This window comes from Alexandromys fortis, unplaced genomic scaffold, assembly GCF_014885135.2.
Source record: "Alexandromys fortis isolate MF-2015 unplaced genomic scaffold, M_Fortis_MF-2015_v1.1 scaffold_65, whole genome shotgun sequence".
NCBI classification, from domain to species: Eukaryota; Metazoa; Chordata; class Mammalia; order Rodentia; family Cricetidae; genus Alexandromys; species Alexandromys fortis.
The window spans coordinates 4,752,519-4,775,114 of record NW_026067986.1 but is presented as its reverse complement, the minus strand read 5'-3'; the positions used below and the strand labels follow the sequence as shown (position 1 = coordinate 4,775,114).

At 41.3% G+C, this 22,596-nt stretch overlaps 1 protein-coding gene across 7 annotated transcripts in view; it reads left to right on the top strand.

The window, feature by feature from the left end:
- Positions 1-22,596, top strand: part of Slc39a10 (solute carrier family 39 member 10) — a 79,390-nt gene that overhangs the window by 43,685 nt on the left and 13,109 nt on the right. For 4 of the 7 annotated variants that reach the window (XM_050159214.1, XM_050159211.1, XM_050159216.1 and 1 more), the window contains exons 2-3: positions 12,547-13,559; positions 15,669-15,876. In XM_050159214.1, the coding sequence (XP_050015171.1) occupies positions 12,547-13,559; positions 15,669-15,876 (1,221 nt within the window). Of the gene's footprint in view, positions 1-76; positions 101-6,277; positions 8,723-9,120; positions 9,757-12,546; positions 13,560-15,668; positions 15,877-22,596 lie in introns of those variants that run through there. The other 3 variants (XM_050159218.1, XM_050159212.1, XM_050159217.1) reach the window with 3 other exon arrangements.

The window sequence follows — 22,596 nt, the reverse complement described above, 5'->3', positions numbered from 1 at the left end:
AGGCAGTGCTCTAGAAAGACTCAGTGATGTATGAGAAGATACCGTGGTGCAGCAAGGGAAATCATTCAGCAGTTGAGCTGATCCTGAGCCTGTTCACAAGGTATTGCCCTCGCCCCTTCTGAACCCTGGGTATTGAGCAATCCTGGGATAAATTTAGGAATTTGGAGTGAGGCTGAATATTTAAAACCTGGATTTACTGTTAACTAATTTGCTTACCTTTACAAGTTGCTTTAGACTGCGAACTTAAACTGTTAGAAAACCCACCACAGGAGTTTAGTGTGGCCATTAATAATGAACCGAAGAGCTCGTCCTCTAAGCGTTTGTGCCTCCAAACCTTAATTATTGAACTTTCTCTTTCTTTCCTACTAATTGATTAACCCCAGGATGATACTTAATGATTTCTATTTAGGTCATTGAGAGGGCACTTCTCTTATGCCCATAACTCATAGCTAGTAACTGATAACTGTAGATTTGTTGTTGCTTGTTTTTCATTTTTTGTTCTGTAGTTACATGTGTATGGGCTATTTTTAATTAAAAATTATTTTTATGGAGTTAGATTCCTGAAGGGAAGCATATACCCCACAGCTTTCTGTTAGAAAGTGTCGGTGTGCCATGACTCATCCAAATAGATAGCTTTTCTGTCAGGGTTAAACCTAGCATTATTTAATTTAAGATCCCCGGGATAAACATGCTCACAGTGCAGTGCCTGCTTCAGGAGTGGAGGTGCAGCAGAGTTTTGTATCAGTGGGACACTCACTATTACATTAAAAAGCAATACACACACACACACACAAAAAAACAAAATAGACGACTGAAAATGGAAGAAAAATACTGGCAATCAAAACAGCTGTTTAATCACAGTGGTTTAATTGTAAGCCACCTTCCATTAGAGTGTAATTCGTATTAAAAATATACAGAAGGCTGGGGGTCTTGTAGGCATCTTAGTCGACGACTTAGCTGCCACAGTTGATTCCTAGGTTCTATCTCTAGCCCTACAGCAGGCTGAATAAATACAGTCTGTCTGAGTTAGTTGCTTGGTCTAATTCTCAGCAGTTTGCTGCCCCCTAGTGTTTGATTTACCTTGATGTTTCTTGGCACCTGTCCTCTGGACTAAAATTAGACCCTGTAGGTACATACATCCTGTAGATGTACCTGTGGATTTCCTCTAGCTGATTGCGCTGCCAATAAAAGTGTGTACCTACTTCCTCCAAACTGATTGTGTTCCCATACATTTAGTCCCTCGTTTTCCAAATATGGAAAAATAGATGCAAAATCAAGTTATGTTTCAAAAGAATATATAGTCTTTTCTTTTTAAATTGCAAAAGCAATTTGTTAAAATTAGAGGTATTTGAAGTTAGCTTTGTGTATGAGTAATGTCAATATTATTCATTTAAGCTGGGCTTTTTGTCTTGAAAAGGCTGTTAAGCTTTCCGGCTTAATTTTTCCCATCTAACTTTATGTTGTACTGATATAAAGTTTGAAAATGTTCTATTCACATGGTGACCTTGTTTTTAAATTAAGTAATTTTTGAATAAAAGAAAGTCTCTAGTTTCTTATCTTGACCAGTAGACTTGTCAGTCTTTTATGGTTTCAGGTTATGCTAATAACCAGTTTTCCGAGACTCTTGTTTCTATTCTTTAAAATCTGGGGGTGGGCCACAGTCATGTTTAGATTTTTTTTGAAACAAGAAAACCTTTTACTTCTCAATAAAAACTAACTGGAACATCTAAAAGTGTTCAATAGGTATAAAATAATACATAACGGAAGTGAAAAGGTTTAAATAACAGCAGTTACTGAAATTACTCCCAGACTCTGTAGGTCACCCATATTATTTAGAAATGTTAGAAAGCAATCATTTATGCCGGGCGGTGGTGGCGCACGCCTTTAATCCCAGCACTCGGGAGGCAGAGGCAAGGATCTCTATGAGTTCGAGACCAGCCTGGTCTACAGAGCTAGTTCCAGGACAGGCTCCAAAACCACAGAGAAACCCTGTCTCGAAAAACCAAAAAAAAAAAAGAAAGCAATCATTTAGTGTTGTATCACAAATAGTATTGAGTTTATTTTCCCTAATTCGTTTGAATAGAACATACTCAGGATTACAGCCACCTGGATAACAGGGACTGGAAACTTAGTGAACTTTTGAGAGTTAAAAGATGTCCTAACAGGATGCTAGCAGCAGCTACAGGTTTATGCAGCTGTAAGGATAACATCTTATTTGAGTGGGTGTTTATTTTTGTTATTGGGGGGAGTAACTATAAGTTAATAGTAGAAGATTTTGTAATTACCCATTTTAATAATTACGTTTTATAGTTCCTCTGAAAGATGCTGCTTTGCTACTAAAAGGAAGGGAAGTGTCAGCTAGAACTCATTCTTGAGTTAACACTGCCAACAGGAAATAATCTTGTCCTTATTCTACATTCGAATTTTCGGTTGGCTCCGAAAAGGTTTAGGCATTGCAAGAACTCCTAAGAGTTGTAAGGAGGCCAGTTTCTTCACCCTGTTCATCTGAGACTTAGTGATCAGTTCAGGATTCTGACTGATGGAAGAGTTAGAAACTCAGCTGTGGTGTGGTGCTGAAGATGTATTTTCTACTGTGCTACTGATGTCAAAGGAGACATTGCAGGTGGCTTTTTACACATCTAAAATGTTTGTGAACTCACTGTTACATATTTTGTGAATTTCTGAATTTTCAAACATTTTCTCCTGAATTAGTTTCTAATTCAGTTTCTAGGGTGTTTGTTTTTATGTGAACTAAACCCGGGCCACAATGGGACAAATTTGTGTAGTCACTGAGGAAGCTGTGCTGGAGGCAGCAAGCCTACAGACTCTGGCTTCATTCTGACCAGCTCACGTCTGCCAACCCTTGGATATATTCTTGATACTCTTACCATTATTCTACATGTCACTTTTAAGTGTTTCCTGGTAGAATACTTTATTAATAAAGTGTTCATTCAGCAGACAGTGGAATTTTCTAGGTAGTCCAGGCTGGCCTTAAACTCTTGTTCCAACATCCTGAATGCTGGGATTTACAGAGCTGTACCACCAGTGAGCACTGCTGAAGGTTTCTCTAAAAAAGGAAATGGATATAAGAGATCCTAGCATTTTAGGGCTCCTGCTGCCTTTAGCTATACTTGTAGGAATATATATTAAAGATGGTGAGTTGGGGGAAGCTACTTACATTTAAGAATCATGCAAGAAATTCCAAAATCTTCCTAGGCATGGTTGCGTATATGTGGAAACATCAGTAGTGACTTTAAAAATATGCTGTAACAGAGCTGAAAATGTGACATAGGTCTAGAAAAAGTAACCCATGTTGATGGAACTATTGATAAATCGGGAACAATTGTAAAAAAGTAAAGCAGGCACTTGGGCTAATTCCAAAGTAACAGTCCTGTTTCTGAGAGTGCTGTAATTACACTGTTGATGGCAGTGTAACAGAGCTGAGTCTCGACATTCGCTACTAAATAATTTGAGTGCAAAACTAAACAGTGTTCAAATTTTGCAATTATTTCTCATCATGGACTTAATTACAGGCAAGTATCCAGAAATAATGGATAAATTAGAAGTAAGATGTATATTGCAGTTAGAACTACGTAGACTTGTGAAGTTCTCAGCTGGTGTGATTTCTCTACGTGCGCTAGACATTTGTTGGCTCATTAGCTGAATGTTTTCCAATTTCATTGATTTTTAGGGTTTTCCTAAATTCACATGGTTTTATGAAGTGTCTTTAAGGGTAGAGGAAGTCTCCTATATCCTCTCTCATATTCTTCTACCCAGACGTCAGGCACCCTTGCTCAAAATAACTGCAACGATGGTAAAAATTAATGGGCCAGAGAACTTTGCTACCAGAGAAGTAGCCTCTGTGTGGCACCAGCATCAGAGCCTGTCCGGTTAGACAGCATCACCCTGGGCTCTGGTCGCTGCCCCACCTCCTGACCTCAGAAGGAGCATTTTGACTGGCAGGTCTTAGGAATGGCAAGATGGTGTAACATCAGGGAAATATAACAGTGGCACCGTGGTGAAAAGAAAAATATGGAGGGGGAGGAAATATGGGTGCCATGGTGAAGACCCGGGCAGTGGTGGTTCTGGGATCCAAGGCTTCTCCTGAGGAGAGTCTTCATAAGGATAACTGTGCACGTGCAAGGGAGTTGAAGCCTTTACTGAAGAGTAAAGAAAATCATACATCTGAGTAGCCTGGAAAGCGTTTCAGGAATTGATGACAAAAAGGCGTCTCCACCAGTGAGATTTTGCTCATCTCAGGTATTCTCTGTATCACAATAGGAAAGACGAGCAAACATGGTTATCTTCCTACAGTACGCGTCTGGGTCCCTGTAACAAAGGGTCAGAGTGCAGAAATGAAGGTAGTTGTCCAGACATTTAATGAGAAAGTCAGTGTTCAGAATATAGAAATGTTGGCTTGATGTGCTGTTTATTGGAGTATTGGTTAGGGGGTGTTGCTTAGTGAGGTGCCTTCAATCAAAACATAGATGCTTAGAGTCTAATTTTAAGTTATAGAGTTATGCTCAAGCCCAGTGAACACGTCTGTGTTGTCATGTGAGTGAGTCTCAGTGGGGAGATTAAGAGATTCCCTCAACTGTGCTTACTTCTTTTTCCATTTAGTTACTGAAAGTTTTATTGGCATTCTACATTGTGAGCATGGCTTCAGGGGTTACAGAAACAATCCATCCTGCTGCAGGAGGATTCTGGTTTCTGCTGAGAACGGTACTGCAGTGCTGTATCCGTGGAGTGAGTCTGTAATGTCAGGAACCTGGTGTGTTGGGATGAGTCCTTCCGACTGCTGAAGTTGAATGGACCTGATATGCCTTGGCTGTGCTAGTTGGTCCTGCTTGTGCCCTTGAAATGTTTTGATAACATTTTGTTAGCCATTACAAAGGGTCTTTTCTCCCTAGTTTTGTACTTTGTATAATTTTAAGTCAAGGGAGCTGGAGAGATGGCTCAGAGGTTAGGAACACTGGCTGTTCTTCCAGAGGTCCTGAGTTCAATTCCCAGCAACACATGGTGGCTCACAACCATCTGTAATGAGTTCTGGTGCCCTCTTCTGGCCTGCAGGCATACATGGAGACAGAACACTGTGTACATAATAAAATATTTTTTAAAAAATTTAAGTCAAGCAATAATGTCACATGTAATATTAGTGTCTTAATTGCTTTCCAGAGCAGTTTAGGATGCATTGTGTTAGTTCCCTTAGTAGATGAGCTTTATTGAGGACAGACAGTGGCAGTGTTAGGGTAAATATGTATATATATATTTTTAAAAAATAGTTTTTCTGAGTGCTTGTCTGAGCTCTATACACGATGGCGCTTCTGTGAATGCATCAGAAATGGGGATGACCTCCAGGGAGCACCACTGTTCATAGCTCGCACTTAAGTTCCATTTACATAATGCAAGGTAGGAAAATAAAAATGAAAGCCTTTTACTGCTTAAAAATGTTGTATGACTTTTTATTTTGTTCTTAGTTAACTGTGAAACAAGCAGAGATCAGTGGCCCCATGTTCTAAGTGATAAGATTTTAAATGTTATTATTTACCTAAGGATTCATAACTAATAGGCAACCTAGTCTTTAACAAATCTTTCAAAAAGTTATTTTAATATATAAATTTATATTTATATTTAACTTTATTATATGTGCATGTGTGTGTGTGTGTGTGAGTGAGCTGTACACAGTACATGTGTAGAAGTCATAGGACAGCTTTGCAGAGTTGGTTCTCTGCTGAGACTCACACTGAGGCTGTTGGGTTTTGTTGCAGCGCCCTCTTCTGTCCGCAGCCCTCCCGACAGACCTGACACCCTGCCTGATGTTCCACACATTCAGGCCCACTCCCCTTTCCCTTGGATGTCATTGTTGATTGACTAGCCTGGCTTTCATGAAGAAGTGCTGTGGTGAAACATTGAAAAAAAGTTGGTTTTCAGATTTGCACTTTGTAGATACATTGTTACAAGGGGTGTTTACATGTTTACTTAAAGGGTGGCATATTTCCATAATCCCAGTTGAGCAGTTCAGTGGTTTTTCTTTGAATTTCTACCTCCCTGCCTTTTGCCTTTCAAAATAACAACTGAGAACATTAAAAGGGATAGCATAAAGAACTCGCAATACTTTCCTGTTTTTATTACATGTGTGCCTGAGAGCCGACTGAGGAGAGGCGGCCAGTTCCACAGTCTTGGTGTCTACTTCAGTGTTAAATATTCCCAGGGAGGGGTGTACATTTATGTCTATTTGTATAGGTAAAATATCTATTAGAAGGTTTGTAATAATAGTGTATAAGGCGCTATGTACTATTACTTTACTTGAAAAACTAAAAAGCTGTAACTTGACATTATATAGTAAAAAACTCAAAGAATTTTCTAAGCCTTATGGAAGAACGTCCTGTCAAAGATCTCAAACTCTCCTTTTACGTAAATTGACACAAATGGTCGTTACTGTGTTATAGCCTGGTGTTTTGGTTCATGCATGGCATTGTAAACTGGATAAGCCAGGCCAGTTTACTGACGTTTGCTGAGGTAAGTGTGCCTTCCAGGGAGAGCCCTGCAAAGGGGAAGCACTCCTGTGTGTCCTGGGCAGGGCTGCCCAGTCTCCTGTGCCTGCCAGTGTGGCCTGTGTGCTGCTGCCTCCTGCTTCGTGTTGTGTAAGGACCCGGTGGCTCCTCCCTTACGGACAACCGTGTGCTCTGTAGTTATTACATTTACTCAGCATCAGTCTCTTGGTTTTGGGAGTGGCCTGTGGTTATGTAAGACCACTGGGAAAAGTTGACGGGAGGGTGATGTGGAGTTGGAGCTATTTCTACAACTGCTGAATTTTAAATTATTTCAGGATAAAAAAAATTTAAACCTTTGTCCATGCTGTTTCCAGTTTCGTTTTGTTTTTCTGATTCAAAGTGGAAGCCTGTATTTTTGTATGGGCGTTAAAAAGTAATCTTTAGTTGAATGACATCGCACTTGCAGGTGAGCACCCACATCTGGGTATAAAATTCAGCTGTTTTATGCAAAGTGAAGGTGCTCATGGGCCAGCAGCCAGGTGGAGAGAGAACTTAGTAACGAGCCCACTTGTCTCACGATGCAGCCCAGGTTGACCACAGCTATACGCACAGTTCAGATGTTAAAACTAAGTATAGGAGGATGTTAGTGAACTTCTTTTTCATTTCATCCAAAGCAGAATGTTGGGTTTAGAAATACTGTGGTTGTGCAATGATGACATTGCCTTATTGTAAATTAACCCTCTTAATTAGCAGTTATGCAGGGATACTAACCTTTCGACAGATCCGCAGGGAACCTGAGCCCACGTTCATGGTGACTCCTGCTTGGTTGTTGATTGTCGGAGCTCATCCTGCCGTTGGCTGTGCAGTCAGGTCCACATTGGTGTCTGCGGAGCACAGGAGAAGTCTTGCCAAGCCAAGACGATCCTCAATTATAAAATCAGTACTCTGAGCACATAAAGCCTGAGGAACTCTAAAGCAGAGACATAGTGGGAATATTTTGTTTAAGGCACAGCCAAGTCCTCTGAAGGCCAGTATTTAGGTTAGAGTCATATATGGGCTTGTCTGACATTTTTTACATCCCCTTTTCACCCCTGGGTGGCTTGTGGCAGTTACAGGATTCTCAACTTCCATGGAATGCCTAGGAAGTTCCATAAACTAAAGGTGCGCCTGGATTTCCACCTCCAGGTTAACTGAGGCTGTGGCTGCTTGACAGGACAGTATCTCCTTCCCCGGCTGCCGAGGGTGAACTCCTGAACCCCTGTTTCCTTTTTTTTCCTCCTTCCACTGAGTTCGAGTCCATCCGTGGCAGGTTGATAAGTTTCAGAATAACCAGAGCAGAGAGACCCTAAACCCTGCCACAGTTAGACTATTCCTGTGACAGGTAGAACTCGCTGGTTCCTGAGCTACTGCCTTTGAGAAGGGCTTTCTGCAGAGCGTCTTCACCAGCTCAGATGGATTCCTCAAACACATCCGCTAGAGTGGTAGTGCCCAGATGGCCAGAGCTTCCTCCTGGGTCACGTCTGCTCTTACGGACCCATCATTCTCCCCTGACTGTAGTTATTGAGAGGCTGGGGAGTAGAATCCTTTACACAAATGTATAGTGACCCATAACGACATACGTTTTATGTATACGATTTCTGGGTTTTCTGTTCCATGGTGTCATTGTATAGATATTTTCTAATCTCCAGTTTATTGAGCAGTGAGATAAGGCGCAGTGGACAAGCCGTGTGACACCTGTGTATCGCGTGGACGGGTAACTCAGACCGTCAGCTCACCCCAGCATCTCAGAGAGGAGTGGTGAGGCCGAGACGAGTGAGAGGCTCACTGTCATGAGTGTTCAAGTAAAATTAATATAATTTTATCTAGGCTGACAGTTTATCTCCGCATTATTCTTATTTCAGTGCTTTTGAAATAAAGACAAAACCGTCACAGTTATTAGTAGAAATAGTGTCTGCGTTGGGCTTTACAGGTTACTGACTCTCATTCGACCATTAAAATGTCTAGGTGGGGAAGAAACTGTGTGAAATAATATAACTTTAAATTTTTTGATTGATTGATTATGTTTTTGGCTAACAAGGAGGTCACTCAGGCAGGGAGCTTGTTGCTTTGATTAGCATTGCCCCCTACACAGCACAGCTCTTCTGCTCATCCCATTGTACTTGAGAAGCCAGCATCCTGCCAGGACATGGCCCGTCCTTTTCATGGGATATTTCATTTCATTCTAAAAGGTATGTCATGGTTTTAACACGCAATTGATTATTGCCTCGTAGATGTATGTAGTCAGATACCCAGAGTTGCTGACATCTTGTTCCTGCGAGTTGTCAGTGAGCCCTTGTATGGCTTTCCTGCAGTGTCTATAACAGAGACCTTCAGTCTCACGTCTAACCAGCCTACAGTGGTTTGTTGTCCTGCATCCCCGAGGCTCAACAAGTCTGAAACCAGGTGACCACAGACTCTGGAAACGTTAAGGGAGAAGCCTTAATTACCGTATTTCCTTTTCCTCCCTTCTGGTGGTTCCCAGTTTCTTGGTGGTCTGTAGCTTCTAGCCACATCACTAAAATTTAATATTTTTGTAATAGTGACTTTATCAGTAAGACTGGATAAGAAATTGAAGTGCTTGGGTTAAAAAAATCGAATCTCAGTGTAGCTTTGCAATAAAATGTGTAGACTGTAATAATTCTTAGCTCATGTCACCTATAATTCAATCTAACGTATTCAGTAATTATAACCTTTGGTTGACTACAGTATCTAACGAGGAGTGTTTGATAATTTATTGGTATAAATTGTTAGACCTCAAACTTTAGCTAGTTTCTATCGGTCTCAATAAGAAGCTGGATTGAAACACTATTTGACCAGAACCCAAGACTCGGGTGTGGCAGGTCTGAGTAGGGTGTAGTAACTCCTTGACTAGGGTATTCCTGCCTCCAGGAGGATCCTGATGCCACTCAGAACCATCCCTCGCTAACCTCTGCGCAGGTATATGGGGTCAGGAAAACAGCTCCATAACCTCTGCGCAGGTGTATGGGGTCAGGAAAACAGCTCCATAACCTAACCCAGGTATATGGGGTCAGGAAAACAGCGACCACTCACCTCCCACTACCCTGCGTCAACAGGTGTTAAAGATCTGTCAGGTTGCCTCTGGTCAGTTTCCCTCGCGGTGAAATAGTCAGATACCAGTGCTTCTCTCAGCTCCAAGTCTCCTCCTCCGTTCTGCAGAAGAGAACTGCTCCAGAGTGTGGTCCTCCCTTCTCTCCCTACCCCTGTTAGTCTTAAAAAGGAAAGGTGCTTTTGTTGCGTCTTAAATCCCCTGTAAACAGCAGAGTTGATGCCTTTCTGCTCTTTCTGCTCCCGGTGGTCTTCTCCCAGGCCGTGGCTTCCTTTTATGAACACAATGGTTTCACTGAGTCTTTGAAGATTCCAGACAGTGCATTTGGATCATATCCACCTTTCCCTAGTTCCTCTCAGACCCACCCACCCACCTCTGTACTTAGGACTTGTTTCTTTGGTTCTTGTTTTGTTTTGTTTTGTTTTTTTCTTTTTGAACAGAAATCCTTAATTTTAATTGAAGTCAGTGACATCAGTTTTCCTTTTTCGGCACCTTCTGTCTCCTATCTTGAAGTTCTTAGGTAACTTTCGTAGAGCTGCGCTTGCGAGTAACGACTGCTGAGCACCTGAAATACGGCTAGTCCGAATGAAGTTGTGCTCTACGTCATGCTGATGGAGAGTGCCTGCATCTGATCCAATACACAGTAGTAACAGGATGGAAAATACCAGTTAACGAGTTTCAGATGTGAATTAGCTAAAATGTAATATGAAATTAGTTTTACATGTTCAGAAGAGTTCAGAATGCCAAAGGCGGCTCACATTCTGTTTCTGGAATCTCAAGTGTGCTGTTGGGTGGACTTATCTAGTCATGAGTGTCTTCTGTGCCCACTCCATCCAAGACCGCGGCCCTCAGCTGCATGTGGAGAGCCAGCGTTGTAAATGTGACTGATACCCAAGAAGCCGAAATTCAGATTCACATTTAATTCATTTAGAGTTGAGTGCCCGCCTTCAGCTGGCCGTTCCTGCAGTGACTGACATTTTTGTACACTCCTGTTTTAGCATTTATTGTCTGGGTTTTGCCTCCCATTTTATCAGCACTTGACTGTGTGGTGTCAGATCTTGTGCAAATTGGACCAACAGACAACACGGAAACAGTATTCTTTTTTTTTTTTTTTTAAAGATTTTATTTATTGTGTATACAATACAGTGTGCTGCCTCCATGTAAGGCTGGCTGCAGGCCAGAAGAGGGCACCAGATCTCATTGTAGATGGTTGTGAGCCACCATGTGGTTGCTGGGGATTGAACTCAGGACCTCTGGAAGAACAGTCAGCATCCTTAACCTCTGAGCCATCTCTCCAGCCCAACAGTATTTTTTTTAAGACTATTTTTTCTTCCTTTGGCATATTTTTTTTTCATTTTTACATTTTTAATCTCTGTCTTGTGTGTGCGTATACAAATGCCATGACATGCCTCTAGAGGTTGGAGGATAAACTTGCAAAATGTGGATTCTGGGGATTTTACTCAGGCTATTAGTCTTGGCAGCAAGCTCCTTTATCCGCTGAGCCATCTAGTTTGCCTTCCTTTGGTCTGTTTTTGCACCAGATACCTACCACACTGTCTCTAAGAACTAATTAAATACGTGTTCCTGTCTGTTTTCTCCCTCAAGCTTGTCATGGCCACTCTTGACACTGTCTGTTTTCACAGAAATGTTACAGCTCATTGCTTTTCACAAAATATCGGTCATTGTATCCACTTATAAACATAGGATAGTTTTCTAGTTACTTAAGTCTTCAATTTGTTCAGTAGAGTGGGAACCTTTTCTGTGTTTGAACCTTTCCTTAGACTTTGTTTGTTAAATTTATTCCTAGCTATTTGTTGGCTATTAATAAAGGTATTAGTTACTAGTTCATGCTCTAGTTTTTGTTGTTTATAGAAATACATTTGAACTGGGGATGATGGCACTCGCCTTTAATCTCAGCATTCACAGGCGGTAGAGGCAGGTGGATATCTGAATTCAAGGCCAGCCTGGTCTACAGAATGAGTTCCAGGACAACAAAGGCCACACAGAAACCCTGCCTTCAGAAACAAAAATAAAAATAAACAAAAAATACATTTGATTTTAAGTTATTATATCAAGCAACTGTAGGAAGTTACTTACTCTTGGATTTTTATTTTATCTAATTCTAAGCATTTGCTTCTAATGAGAGATTTTTTCCTGATTTTTTAAAAACAATTTTAGTGATTTTTAAAAGCTCTATTATGTGTGCATGTCTCTGTGGGGAGGTTTATGTGTGTGTTCAGTTAGCCCACGGCAGCCAGAAGTCATTATATTTCCCTGGAGCTGAAATATCCTCAGATTGTAAGCTGCCTGATACCACAGCTGGGGACTGGCTTGGGTCCTCTGCAAAAGCCATGTATCATCTGTCTGTCTGTCTAGATAGATATGTCTATATGTACAATTGTCTGTCACCTGTCTAGATAGATATGTCTATACGGGTAGATATGTCTATATGTACAATTGTCTATCACCTGTCTATATAGATAGTCTGTACAGGTAGATAAATATGTATCTATGTGTAGCTATCATCTCTCTATCTAGGATCTAACTGTTGAGCTATCTTTCTAGTCCCCATTTCAACCATCTTATTTCTTTCCGTATTGCTGCCCTAACCATGACCCCTGTTTGCAGGAACAGAGGAGCTTTGTTTTACCTTGTTTGTAGAGGACTAGACTGAAAGTAAGCCAACAATAAAACAAAATACATAGAGAGAGTCTTTATGTTTTCAAAATAGTTAAAACTGTCCTGTGTCTTGAGAATTTGTATTAATTGAAAAGTGCTGTTCACTAACACAATTAAATAAAAGGGGCTGTTTTTCAGAGGGAGTCTTGAAGCAGAGAATGACTGTAGTCAGGAAGGAAATGTTTAGTGCCTTGGCAAATGTAAAAGAACGTTATTGTGTTGACCGTACCCAGGTGTAAACTAACCATCTCTCTCCGATCTCTTTAGGAGGAGTAGAGATGAAGGTACACATACACACAAAATTTTGCCTCATTTGTTTGCTGACATTTGTTTTCCATCATTGCAACCACTGCCATGACGACCATGACCATGGCCCCGAGGAGCTGCACAGACACCACCGTGGGATGACGGAGTCGGAGTCCAGCAAGTTTTCAGTACAGGATGCTGAAAATGAAAAGAAGTACTATATTGACAAACTTTTTGACCGTTATGGTGAAAATGGAAGATTATCATTTTTCGGGCTGGAGAAACTTTTAACAAACTTGGGCCTTGGAGAGATCAAAGTGGTTGAGATTAATCACGAGGATCTGGGCCACGATCATGTGTCTCACTTAGACATTCTGGCGGTTCAGGAGGGGAAGCATTTTCATTCACACAGCCGCCAGCATTCCCACAGTCATTTCAACGCCGAGAACCGCACTGCGACCAGTGTGCCTGCACAGAGAAACCACAGGTGCGATCCGGAGAAAGAGGCGGCTGAAGTCCCCAGCAAGTCTGATGACAAACACCTGCATGACCACAGTCACCGCCTCCGTCATCGCCACCGCTCACATCACCACCTGGATCAGAACACGACTCAGCGTCTCCACAATGATTCTGTCCCTCACAGTGAGCACGGCGAGCCGGGTCACGGACCTTCCACAGAGACCAACAGAACCCAAGAACAGTCTGAAGTGAAGCCGTTGAAGGTCAGGAAAAAGGAAAAAGGGAAGAGGAAGAAAGAAAACTCGGAAGCTAACACACCAGGTTTCCTCCCCAACCATGACCACAGTGAGCAATACGAGCATAATCGGGTTCACAAGCCTGACCGTGCACATAGCCCGGGTCATCCGCATGCACACCTTCCAGAGCGTGATGCCCACGGACACCAAGATCTTGATCCTGATATTGACAGTGAACTTCGGCATACGAGAAAGCGAGAAGCTCCGCATGTTAAAAAAAGTGCAATTTATTCCACTGCTAGCCACAAAGACCACAGTGAAGATGACCGCCAACATGAAGTAGGTATAAAACGGATTCCGTGGGGCCGTGGTAGTCCTTGGTGGTTCTCGGGTAGTTGTGGAGCAGTTTAGGTTTGGATAAGGAGTAGTTACTTGTGGAACGTCAAGTAGGATTAAGGAATTAAAATTTTTTTAATATTTATTTATTTATTATGTATACAAAATTCTTTCTGCGTGTATGCCTGAAGGCCAGAAGAGGGCACCAGACCTCATTTCAGATGGTTGTGAGCCACCATGTGGTTGCTGGGAATTGAACTCAGGACCCTTGGAAGAGCAGGCAATGCTCTTAACCTCTGAGCCATCTCTCCAGCCCTCAATGTTGGAAATTCTTAGTCACTGTTTTATTTATTCTCAAATTTGTATTCCTCAAGTCTAAATATTTAAATGTTGTTTGGAAATATATTCTTAGTTTCTTTTGCAATGTTGTTTTAGGAATTCCGACTCTAATTGACAGTTGTCACTGTTAATTAATACTATGGCTGGTTTTTAAATATTTGAAAATTAAAACATGTTTTCTCTTGAACAACCTGGCCTTTTTGAAAGTAGCCAGAACAGTTTATGTTGCATAATTATTAATGTATTGAAATCCATTAATGGTTTCCAGCGTTTTATCTTCTGAGCTTCTGTGCATGCATTGGGCCTCTGGTCTCGTTTCTTTATGATAAGGCCTGTTGTGCTCTCCGTGGTTGCTTAGGCCTTCCCAGGCCTGGCTGGATGGAGCGATGAGTGGTGGGAAGTGCCCTGACTCCGGGAATGCTCTTGTTCTCCTCAGTCCTCAGGCTGTGGAGGGCTTTGCACTTTTGATTGTTTCCTCCTTGGTTTTTAAAGTGTAGTCTTGGGTTATATGTCTGCCAGTCCTACTTTTCTTCTGATTTCTAGCGGTCCCGTTCAAGTTCAGAAGCGCTTTGACTTTGTTTGTTTGTATGAACGGTGAGCAGCACCATCAGATGGGGGAGGGAGGGGAGGGCGAGTTGACTGCCTTCGAGATTACGTGCATCTGCGCGAGTTCATTGCCCTTCTTCCTGGCTAACTCAGCAGACACCTGATGCCGTCAGTTACAAACAGTCGTTTTAACAAGAAGCTACGTCAAAGTTTTAATGAGATTTCAAAGTGTTCATTTGTTATTATGGGTAAGACCCCCATGCCTTCCCTATGTGATATCATGCTGTGTTCTCATATTTGCTCAGTGTGTCAGACTCAGGAGGTCTTCATGCTGCTGTCCTGGCAGATCTGACGCCCCCGCACCCTGGAATTTGTGAAAATGTTTTGAGCGTTGAGTAGGGTAGTACCTCACAGTTACTAAGACCTGAGAGTAGGTTTTGATTTTGTATGACATGGTTATTTTGAGCTCCTGAAAAGATGGAGGTACTTAGGCAATAAAGAAGTATGTAACCAGACCAGGTAGCTATAAGAAGAAAAGAAAGGATCTAGTTCCTTAATCTTAATATAAGACATTAATTTTTACTTTATACTTTATATGATAGATCCAAATTTGTATAACTGCTTTCTGCTTTGTTTTTGAAATATCAGTGGATACACACACACACACACACACACACACACACACACACACATAGTACTGAGATTAAACCCAATCCCCAGCTACTCCCCTTTTTCATCGTCCTTGTTTCCCTCAGTGCACATGGCACACTGGACTAGAACAGGAGAGTGTGTGTGTGTGTGTGTGTGTGTTCTAGTGGGTTGCTGTTACTATTTTCCTGTTGTGCTGATCAAACTCATTGAGCTAAAGTGTCCCCGACTATTCAATATAACACTCTCCTGGCATGCCTTCGGCAGGAAACATGCCTGTGCTGATGGTTTTTGTGTCATCGATGCTGCATTTTGGTAAGGAAGAGCCCTTCTGATCTCTGTGAATCTCCATGTGTTAGAATAGAAAAATGGGTAGAACCTCTAGAAAGCCTTGAGTAATCTAGTAGAATGAATCCCTGTTAAATCTTTACATAAATTCCTGTGGAAAGGATGATTCTTATGTGTTTGTATTGCATTATTTTCAAGGGCTATTTGAAATGTTTTAATTGTACAGTAATTTACTTCTGCACAATCTGAAGACCTGCTTACACTCACTTTCTTTTCTCCATTTCCTGGCAGTGTCTGAACGTCACTCAGCTGTTAAAACACTTTGGTCTTGGCGCCAACTCTCCCATCTCCCCCGATTTGTTCACGTACCTTTGCCCTGCATTGCTCTATCAGATTGACAGCCGACTTTGTATTGAGCATTTTGACAAACTTTTAGTTGAAGATTTAAGCAAGGATAAAACTCTGGTTCCTGAAGATAAGGCGAATATAGGGGCGTCAGGTAAGAGACCCTTTTTTCTTCCTTAGATAGTACTCATAGTGTCTCATAAACTGTGTTAGTTAAAAAGGAATACTACCTTGTTGTTTTTTAGTGTAAGATTTTAATGTTCTATCATATTTAGATATGCATATAAAATACAGTTGGAGAGAAGAGGCTGAGTAAATTTTAATTTTATTCTTCTGGTCGTCTTAGAGGAATGGTTTTTTGGACAGAGAACAAAATTAAAGAGGAAGTAAAAATCTTCTTGACGAGCACCTGTAAATAATGGACCCTCTAAAGTTATCTGAAGTTACGATTATTTGATCTTATGCAGGGGTAGGGCTTTGTGAAAGCAAAGATGATTGGATTCAAAGAGTGAACAGGAGGTTAGAGGCTGAAGAGTGGGAACATCTCTGTTGTGCCTGTGGTTGGGCTCCCAGCTTCCTCCCGGCCACTTCCCCCAGGTTCTGATGGGGTGAAACCAATACTGTCTGTTGTCTCCTCCTAGGCCAGGGGCAGAGTAACTTCTCGCCTTGTCCACAGGACTTCTCTCCTAACATCACAAAATTCTACTGCGTGACAGTTTACTGTAGCTCTCGTGGACCTGAACTCCACCACCATTCTTTTGAGAGAAGTGAGAACTTCCTTCCTTCTATAATGTTTCTCCTTTTTCTCTTGGGCACCCAGGAGTCTAATCTGGACATTTTCTAACCCCGTGGACTTGACTGTCACCTTTGCTTATGTTCGTCCTGCTTTGTGATTGTCGGAATAGCTTCATTTCCTCTTGCCTGTTATGTTCTTCCTCCTTACAAGGCATTTCTGACACTTAAACTCGATTTATTTTCTAAGATGTGAGTGAGATCCTGTCGCATAGAAGTGGTTTGTTTTTGACATTGCATTAGTAATGTTGTTTCTTTGCTTTATAAACACTTTTCGCAGGCCCGTCTTCTAAACTCAGTTAATTCACTCCTCCCAGCATTCTTAGAAGGCGGGCAGTATTATTTTTCCTATCATACCAGACAGTAGATAGTTGTGCTAGGCTTCAACCTGTATAATTAAGACATTTTAATGTTGATATGCCAAATGTTTTATATGCTTTTTTCCTCACTAAATTTCAGCAAATGATCCTGAGATAAATTTTGTGATTGCTTCTTTAGTTTTATTTTTTCACATGTGGTTTTGTTTTCTGTTTAGACAGAAACCAAGGCATAGAGAAGTGAAGTAACTTGCCCACTTAATGCGTGACAGCCCACAAACACGAAGGATTGTCTGAGAAGAATTGTGGGTAGCTCATTCTTATCCATTTCCTTCTGGATTTAGTTGAATCCTGTCTTCCCTCTATGATTTTAGCCTTGTCTTCACATTGCTTATACTTTGTGTTACATTGCTGCTACATCTTTTTTTCATGTGCACTATACTGTGCCCTATGGGGTCAAGGTTAGAAGCCTTAGGCTTTCTCTACTGCTCGCTCACTTCCTACCCGTCCCTCTCCTTTCTCTTTTCTCAGTAAGCTTAGCTAACAGCTGGTTGTTATTTTTCTTCCGTTCTTTACCTTCCAAGTTTCAGCTCAGGCATTAGATGTTCTGTGCTAATTTACTCTTCGCCCACAGCTCAGCCGGGTTCCCTTGTCAGCACATCTACCTGTTTCCTATTAGTAGGCACGAGGGGGTCTCCCCCGCCCCGGTGTTTCTGTACAGGGTTGTAGCCCTGTGTAGCCCTCACTGTCCTGGAACTCACATTGTAGACCAGGCTGGCATCGAACTCGCAGAGACCCACCTGCCTCTGCCTCCTGCGTGCTCAGATTAAAGGCGAGTGATTTAGATAAATGTGTTTTTGTTGGCCCTCAGTTAAAGATAGTGACTAGGTATTAATAACTCTCTACATGTGAGGAGAGCTTTAGATAAGAAACAAGCACTTGTGTTGATTCAATGAATAAATTGTTTAATATTAGCCTAGAAGCTCTCTGTTACATTCTAGGAAGAGGTTTATTGAAGTTCATTAAGTATGTAATGAGAATAGTAAAATATTCTAAAAATTGTAGTTTCCATAAGTCCTTATCCATATGCAAAACTACAGGTGTATCACTGAGCTTAAGATAACGAACACAGTTGAGGCTGAAGTACTAAGGGGGTTTTGATCCTAGGGCATGGTAATTAAAGTTTCTTAGAACGGTATTGATGGGTATGGATAAAGATTGAATTCTAGCATGGTAAAGGACAGAATTAAATAATAGACGATTATTACATAGTGATAAAGTAGACACTATTAGGAATATCTGATTCTCATTTAAGAGAATGTTATTTGGGATACAGATAGTGTAACATCCTGGAACACTGCAAATAAAAGCAAATGTTCTCTTACCAAGGGCAGTCAGTCTTCTCAGTGTGTGCATTTGGTACATTTGTTTGTATTATTGCCCCCCTTTTTTCCCCAGTGGGAAAATAACCTTGGACTAGATAAATAAACTATAATAGGCTACATTTATTGGGACCTCTCTCTCTCTCTCTCTCTCTCTCTCTCTCTCTCTCTCTCTCTCTCTCTCTCTCTCTCTCTCTCACGCAGTGTTACCCAGGCTGACCTTGAACTTGGGCTCAGGTAATTTTGCTTCAGCCTCCTGTAGCTGTGACCACAGGTTGTGCTTCTGTTCCTGACTCTGATTTATTTGTTAAAGCCTCAAGGTAGCCACGTCCTTCTCTCTGTTTTGTGAGGCTGTGCGCACAGCTGCCAGCCTTGAAGGGTGAGCTCTAGGTTCCCACGTGGTGTTTAGAGCCCTGTCCCTGTCTGGTGCTGCGGGTCCTCTTTCTTAGGAGGATCTGATCGCTTTACTGCCATGTGAGCGAGAGCAAAGCGAGCAGCTGGATACAGTTTTATTAATGGCTTTTTGTGTAGGCCTAAGAGGGAAGGGTGTAGAGTGTTGGTGTGACTCTGGTTCTCTGTGTTGATTAGTAGTTGAAAACCCTCAAGAACAGTCTTAACCAAATATGTGCGCATGCCCTGTAATAAAAAACGTAAAAGGCAGACACAGGTGGCTCTCTGAGTCCAAGGCCAGCATGGACTACTTAGTTCAGACACCGTATTTAAGAAAAATAGAAAAAAAGAAAGAAAAGATAAATCCTCAAGCCTGGCTTCATGCTGGTAGGAAGGGCAGAGGCTAAGAGAGCACAGTTGGATTTGAATGTTCACGTGCAGAAGATCTAATTTGCCCTCTTTCTTGACTTCCCGTCTATTGTTCTGTGTAGATGGGAGTCCGACAGTTCCTCTCACTGCCACAAAAGGGGAACTAGAGATTAAGTTTAATTGGAAATAAAATGTGCTTTTTCTTATAGGGAAAAATGGAAACTAACAAGATTGTTTCATTCCTAGTTAAAACCAGTAGTGTTTTTATTTTGAAGGAGTCTAAAAAAAACCCCGGGCTTTTGTTTCCATACCAGTGGTGAACTGGGGCTTTAATTAGCGTTGTCTCTGCTGTGTTGTCCATAGCCCACACTGAAATGAGGCAGCTGACAGGCATGCAGCTGGTCATGCTGCAAGTTACAGCCTTTTCAGTTCGAAAGCCTTAGAGGAAATGTGCTTGTTTCTGAAATCAAGTATGCTGCAAATAGTGAATATTGATTAGTTGTTTGCAGGTGGTTTTTAGCATTGTCAGAAATGCAGCTTGAATTAATTATGTCGTGATAGATGTTAATAATTGTTAAGGAAAATGCCCTGCTAGTAATTATTTTTAACGACTGCTGCACCATTCAGGAGGGTTAACTTGTTTTATATAAATCTCCCATAGTGACTCAGCTACTACCTCATTAACTTTGTTCAAAGATTGCGGTAAACCAGGTACCCTGAGTGGTGTGCTCGGCAGAAACCGTTTGTTTCACAGGATTGGCTCATGTAGTCTCAGGGTTGACCCTTGCCTAATTACCAAGGGTTCTGAAGAGGCTGCTAAGCAGTTTCTGCCAATTAAAATGCTGAAACAGTGGAAACTGCTATCTTGCACATGCTTTGCACCAAGTTAATTAGAAAGTTTCCACAGATGAGCGCGTCTTTGTGAAAGAATGCATTTTCTCTCTGGTAATGAGAAGAGGAGCTGGGAATAACTAAGCTTGAAGACCTCTAACGTTTCGAGCAATCTAATTTGTGGAGTAAGTGGAGCTTGCTTCAGACACTTGGCTCTTTTTATTGCATATGGTATCTTGGGTACAAATAAAGAACATTAGCTAGTTGTATTTAATAGTTTGTTTATTGCTTGCTAGGTATCAGTTTTCTAAAAGATACCTTTACAGCTGTGTTTTACACAGCATAAATTGTGATTAGAAAAACACAATTATTTGGTTAGAAATTGAAAAAAAATTGCAATGCTTTTCCCCCTAGTGTATTTAGAAATTAGGAGCTTACGTAAGCTAAAAATCGGTGAACAACCTGGAAAGATATTTCTAAATAGAGAATATTCAAAACAGCCTCAACTTCTGGGTCAGAAGAATTGTTATTTTCCATGAAAAAGATTAGTAACTTGCTAGGAAAATGCACAAATTTATAGTAGTAGAGAACTGAGATTTTTTTGAGAAATTAAAAGTAAATAATTGGAAGGGGAAGTTTATAGTAACGCACACATACAGGAGGGGTCGCACTGGTTCCGCTAGTGAAACAGTGTGGAATAGCTGAGCTATAGGGGCTGTCTGGGTGTTTCTGAGTTTTTATTTACTTTTAACGTGTTTAGGGATTTGCTTGCATATATGTCTGTGCTCCATGCATACGCCTTGTGCCAGGCTGAGGTTACAGATGGTTCCCCAGGAACTGTAGTTACAGTGGCTGTGAATCACCAGTAGGTGACAGTTCACGGCAGATAAATGATTCCCCTTCCTCCCTGTTTGTGACCTCACGGTAAGTGTGAGCGCTGGTGATAGTTTTAGGTCGTTATACAACATTATCTTCATCTTTCTTACAGTTAGCTCAGATTTGGAGCTGTCATGTAGATTAACTAGCTGTTAACATTTCTTCTTACTTTTAGGCATAATTTTCCTTAGTTTGTCTTGCTTATCTTTTTTTCTTTTTTGTGAGACCTCTCTTCGTAAGTAAATCATAAGTGACATATAACACTTAGCCAAGTGTTCTCGGGAAGTACCATGACTGAATGAAGGAGACAGTGAGTCAGAGCTTGAGGACTGGGCTAGGTATCCTGTTACCATCCCATCTCTGACCAGTTATGGCCAGCCCTCGTGTTCTTCTGAGGCAAGTCCCTCGCTCCTGTGTTTAATTGACTTTCTCAAATAGCTAATACTATGTTAGATGTTTTACCACATTTTTTAAAAGTTAAACCAACAAAATGGGAATTTTTTTCCTTCCATTTTTAGCGTTAAAATAGAACAATTTGGTCTTAGTTCTTATTGAGTGTACAGTTGGTTGGTATTAAATAGACTCCTAACAATACTGCTACAGGTATCTCGTAACTCTTCAGCTGCCAGACTGGAACCTTATTCCCATGAAGCTTTACTGAACTAAACAAATGCGGCCCATCTTTATACAGCTAGACAAGTGTGCTGCAACGCCATAGCTGTTCCCTGTGGGCTCACACAGCTCCCCATGCTCATGATTAGTTTGTGTCAGCTGCTGGTGGCTGGTATTCATCTATAGTGTGTTTAGTGCAGCCATTGGCATATTGAAAACTTGATGTCTATTGAGTTAGATTTTGTTCAGTTGACTGCTTGACTCTCGGATAGCTGACCAAGAGCCATTTGAAATTGCTGTAGCAGAACATTACAATTTGTGTGAATTCATAGAATGTTTCCTAGGCTTTTTATTTTCACATCCAAGATACTCCTAGCCAGAAGTTAGCATGAGCGTAGTAGAAGCACTGCTTAAGACAGTGTTCCTTTTGAGAAGTTTAAGTAGTAGATTTTTCTCTCTTTTTCTTTTCTTTTTTTGGTTTTTCGAGACAGGGTTTCTCTGTAGGATTTTCTCTCTTTATCAAGCAGTATTTTTCCCCTCATACTAGGTTTAAACTCAGGCCCTGTGAATGCTTAGTATTCCACCATCAGCTGGACCTCAGCTCTGTGAGCAGACGCTTACTCTATGCTAGTTAATGTATATGTTGTTTAATTGCACAGACACCAATAGAGACTGGTCTTCCCAGTTACTTTACTGCCTCTTCCTTTAATTCTTTATTGAAGCTGCTTTCCAGTCACTGTCTTGAGATAAGCTGGGTCTAGGCTGGAGCATTGCCAGCGGCGGATAATATCTTTGGAAAGGAGTCAGACATGACTGCAGAAGACATTTTGCCTCTGTTTTTGTTACCAACATTGCTTTGTCCCATTAGTACAGTTTCTCTTTAATCTTTCCTTATCCCGTGAATATGATTAAAGCTAGAAAGAGCTTGGGTGCTTTTAATAAACCTTAGCTACTTTGTTAGTTTACTGACTTCAAAATCTTAGGTGTGAAGTTTAGTGAGGCCCCTTGAGGCAGGAGAGATGGCTCAGTGGTTAAGAGCACTTGCTGTTCCCCAGGCTCAGTTCCTGCTATCAACATGGTGGCTCACAGCCGTATATAAACAGTTCTGGGGATGTGACGCCCTCTTTGGCCTCCTCCGGCACTGCACAACATGTGGAGAGAAAATACTCATCCACAAAATGAAAATAAATATTGTGGCCCTTTCTTTGACCCATTAACACTGCTGGGCTTTCTCATAGGTTTCCTGTTGTCGCCAGTGGACAGAGGTGCAGAGATTTTGCTGTCATTATTAAATGAGCTTTGACC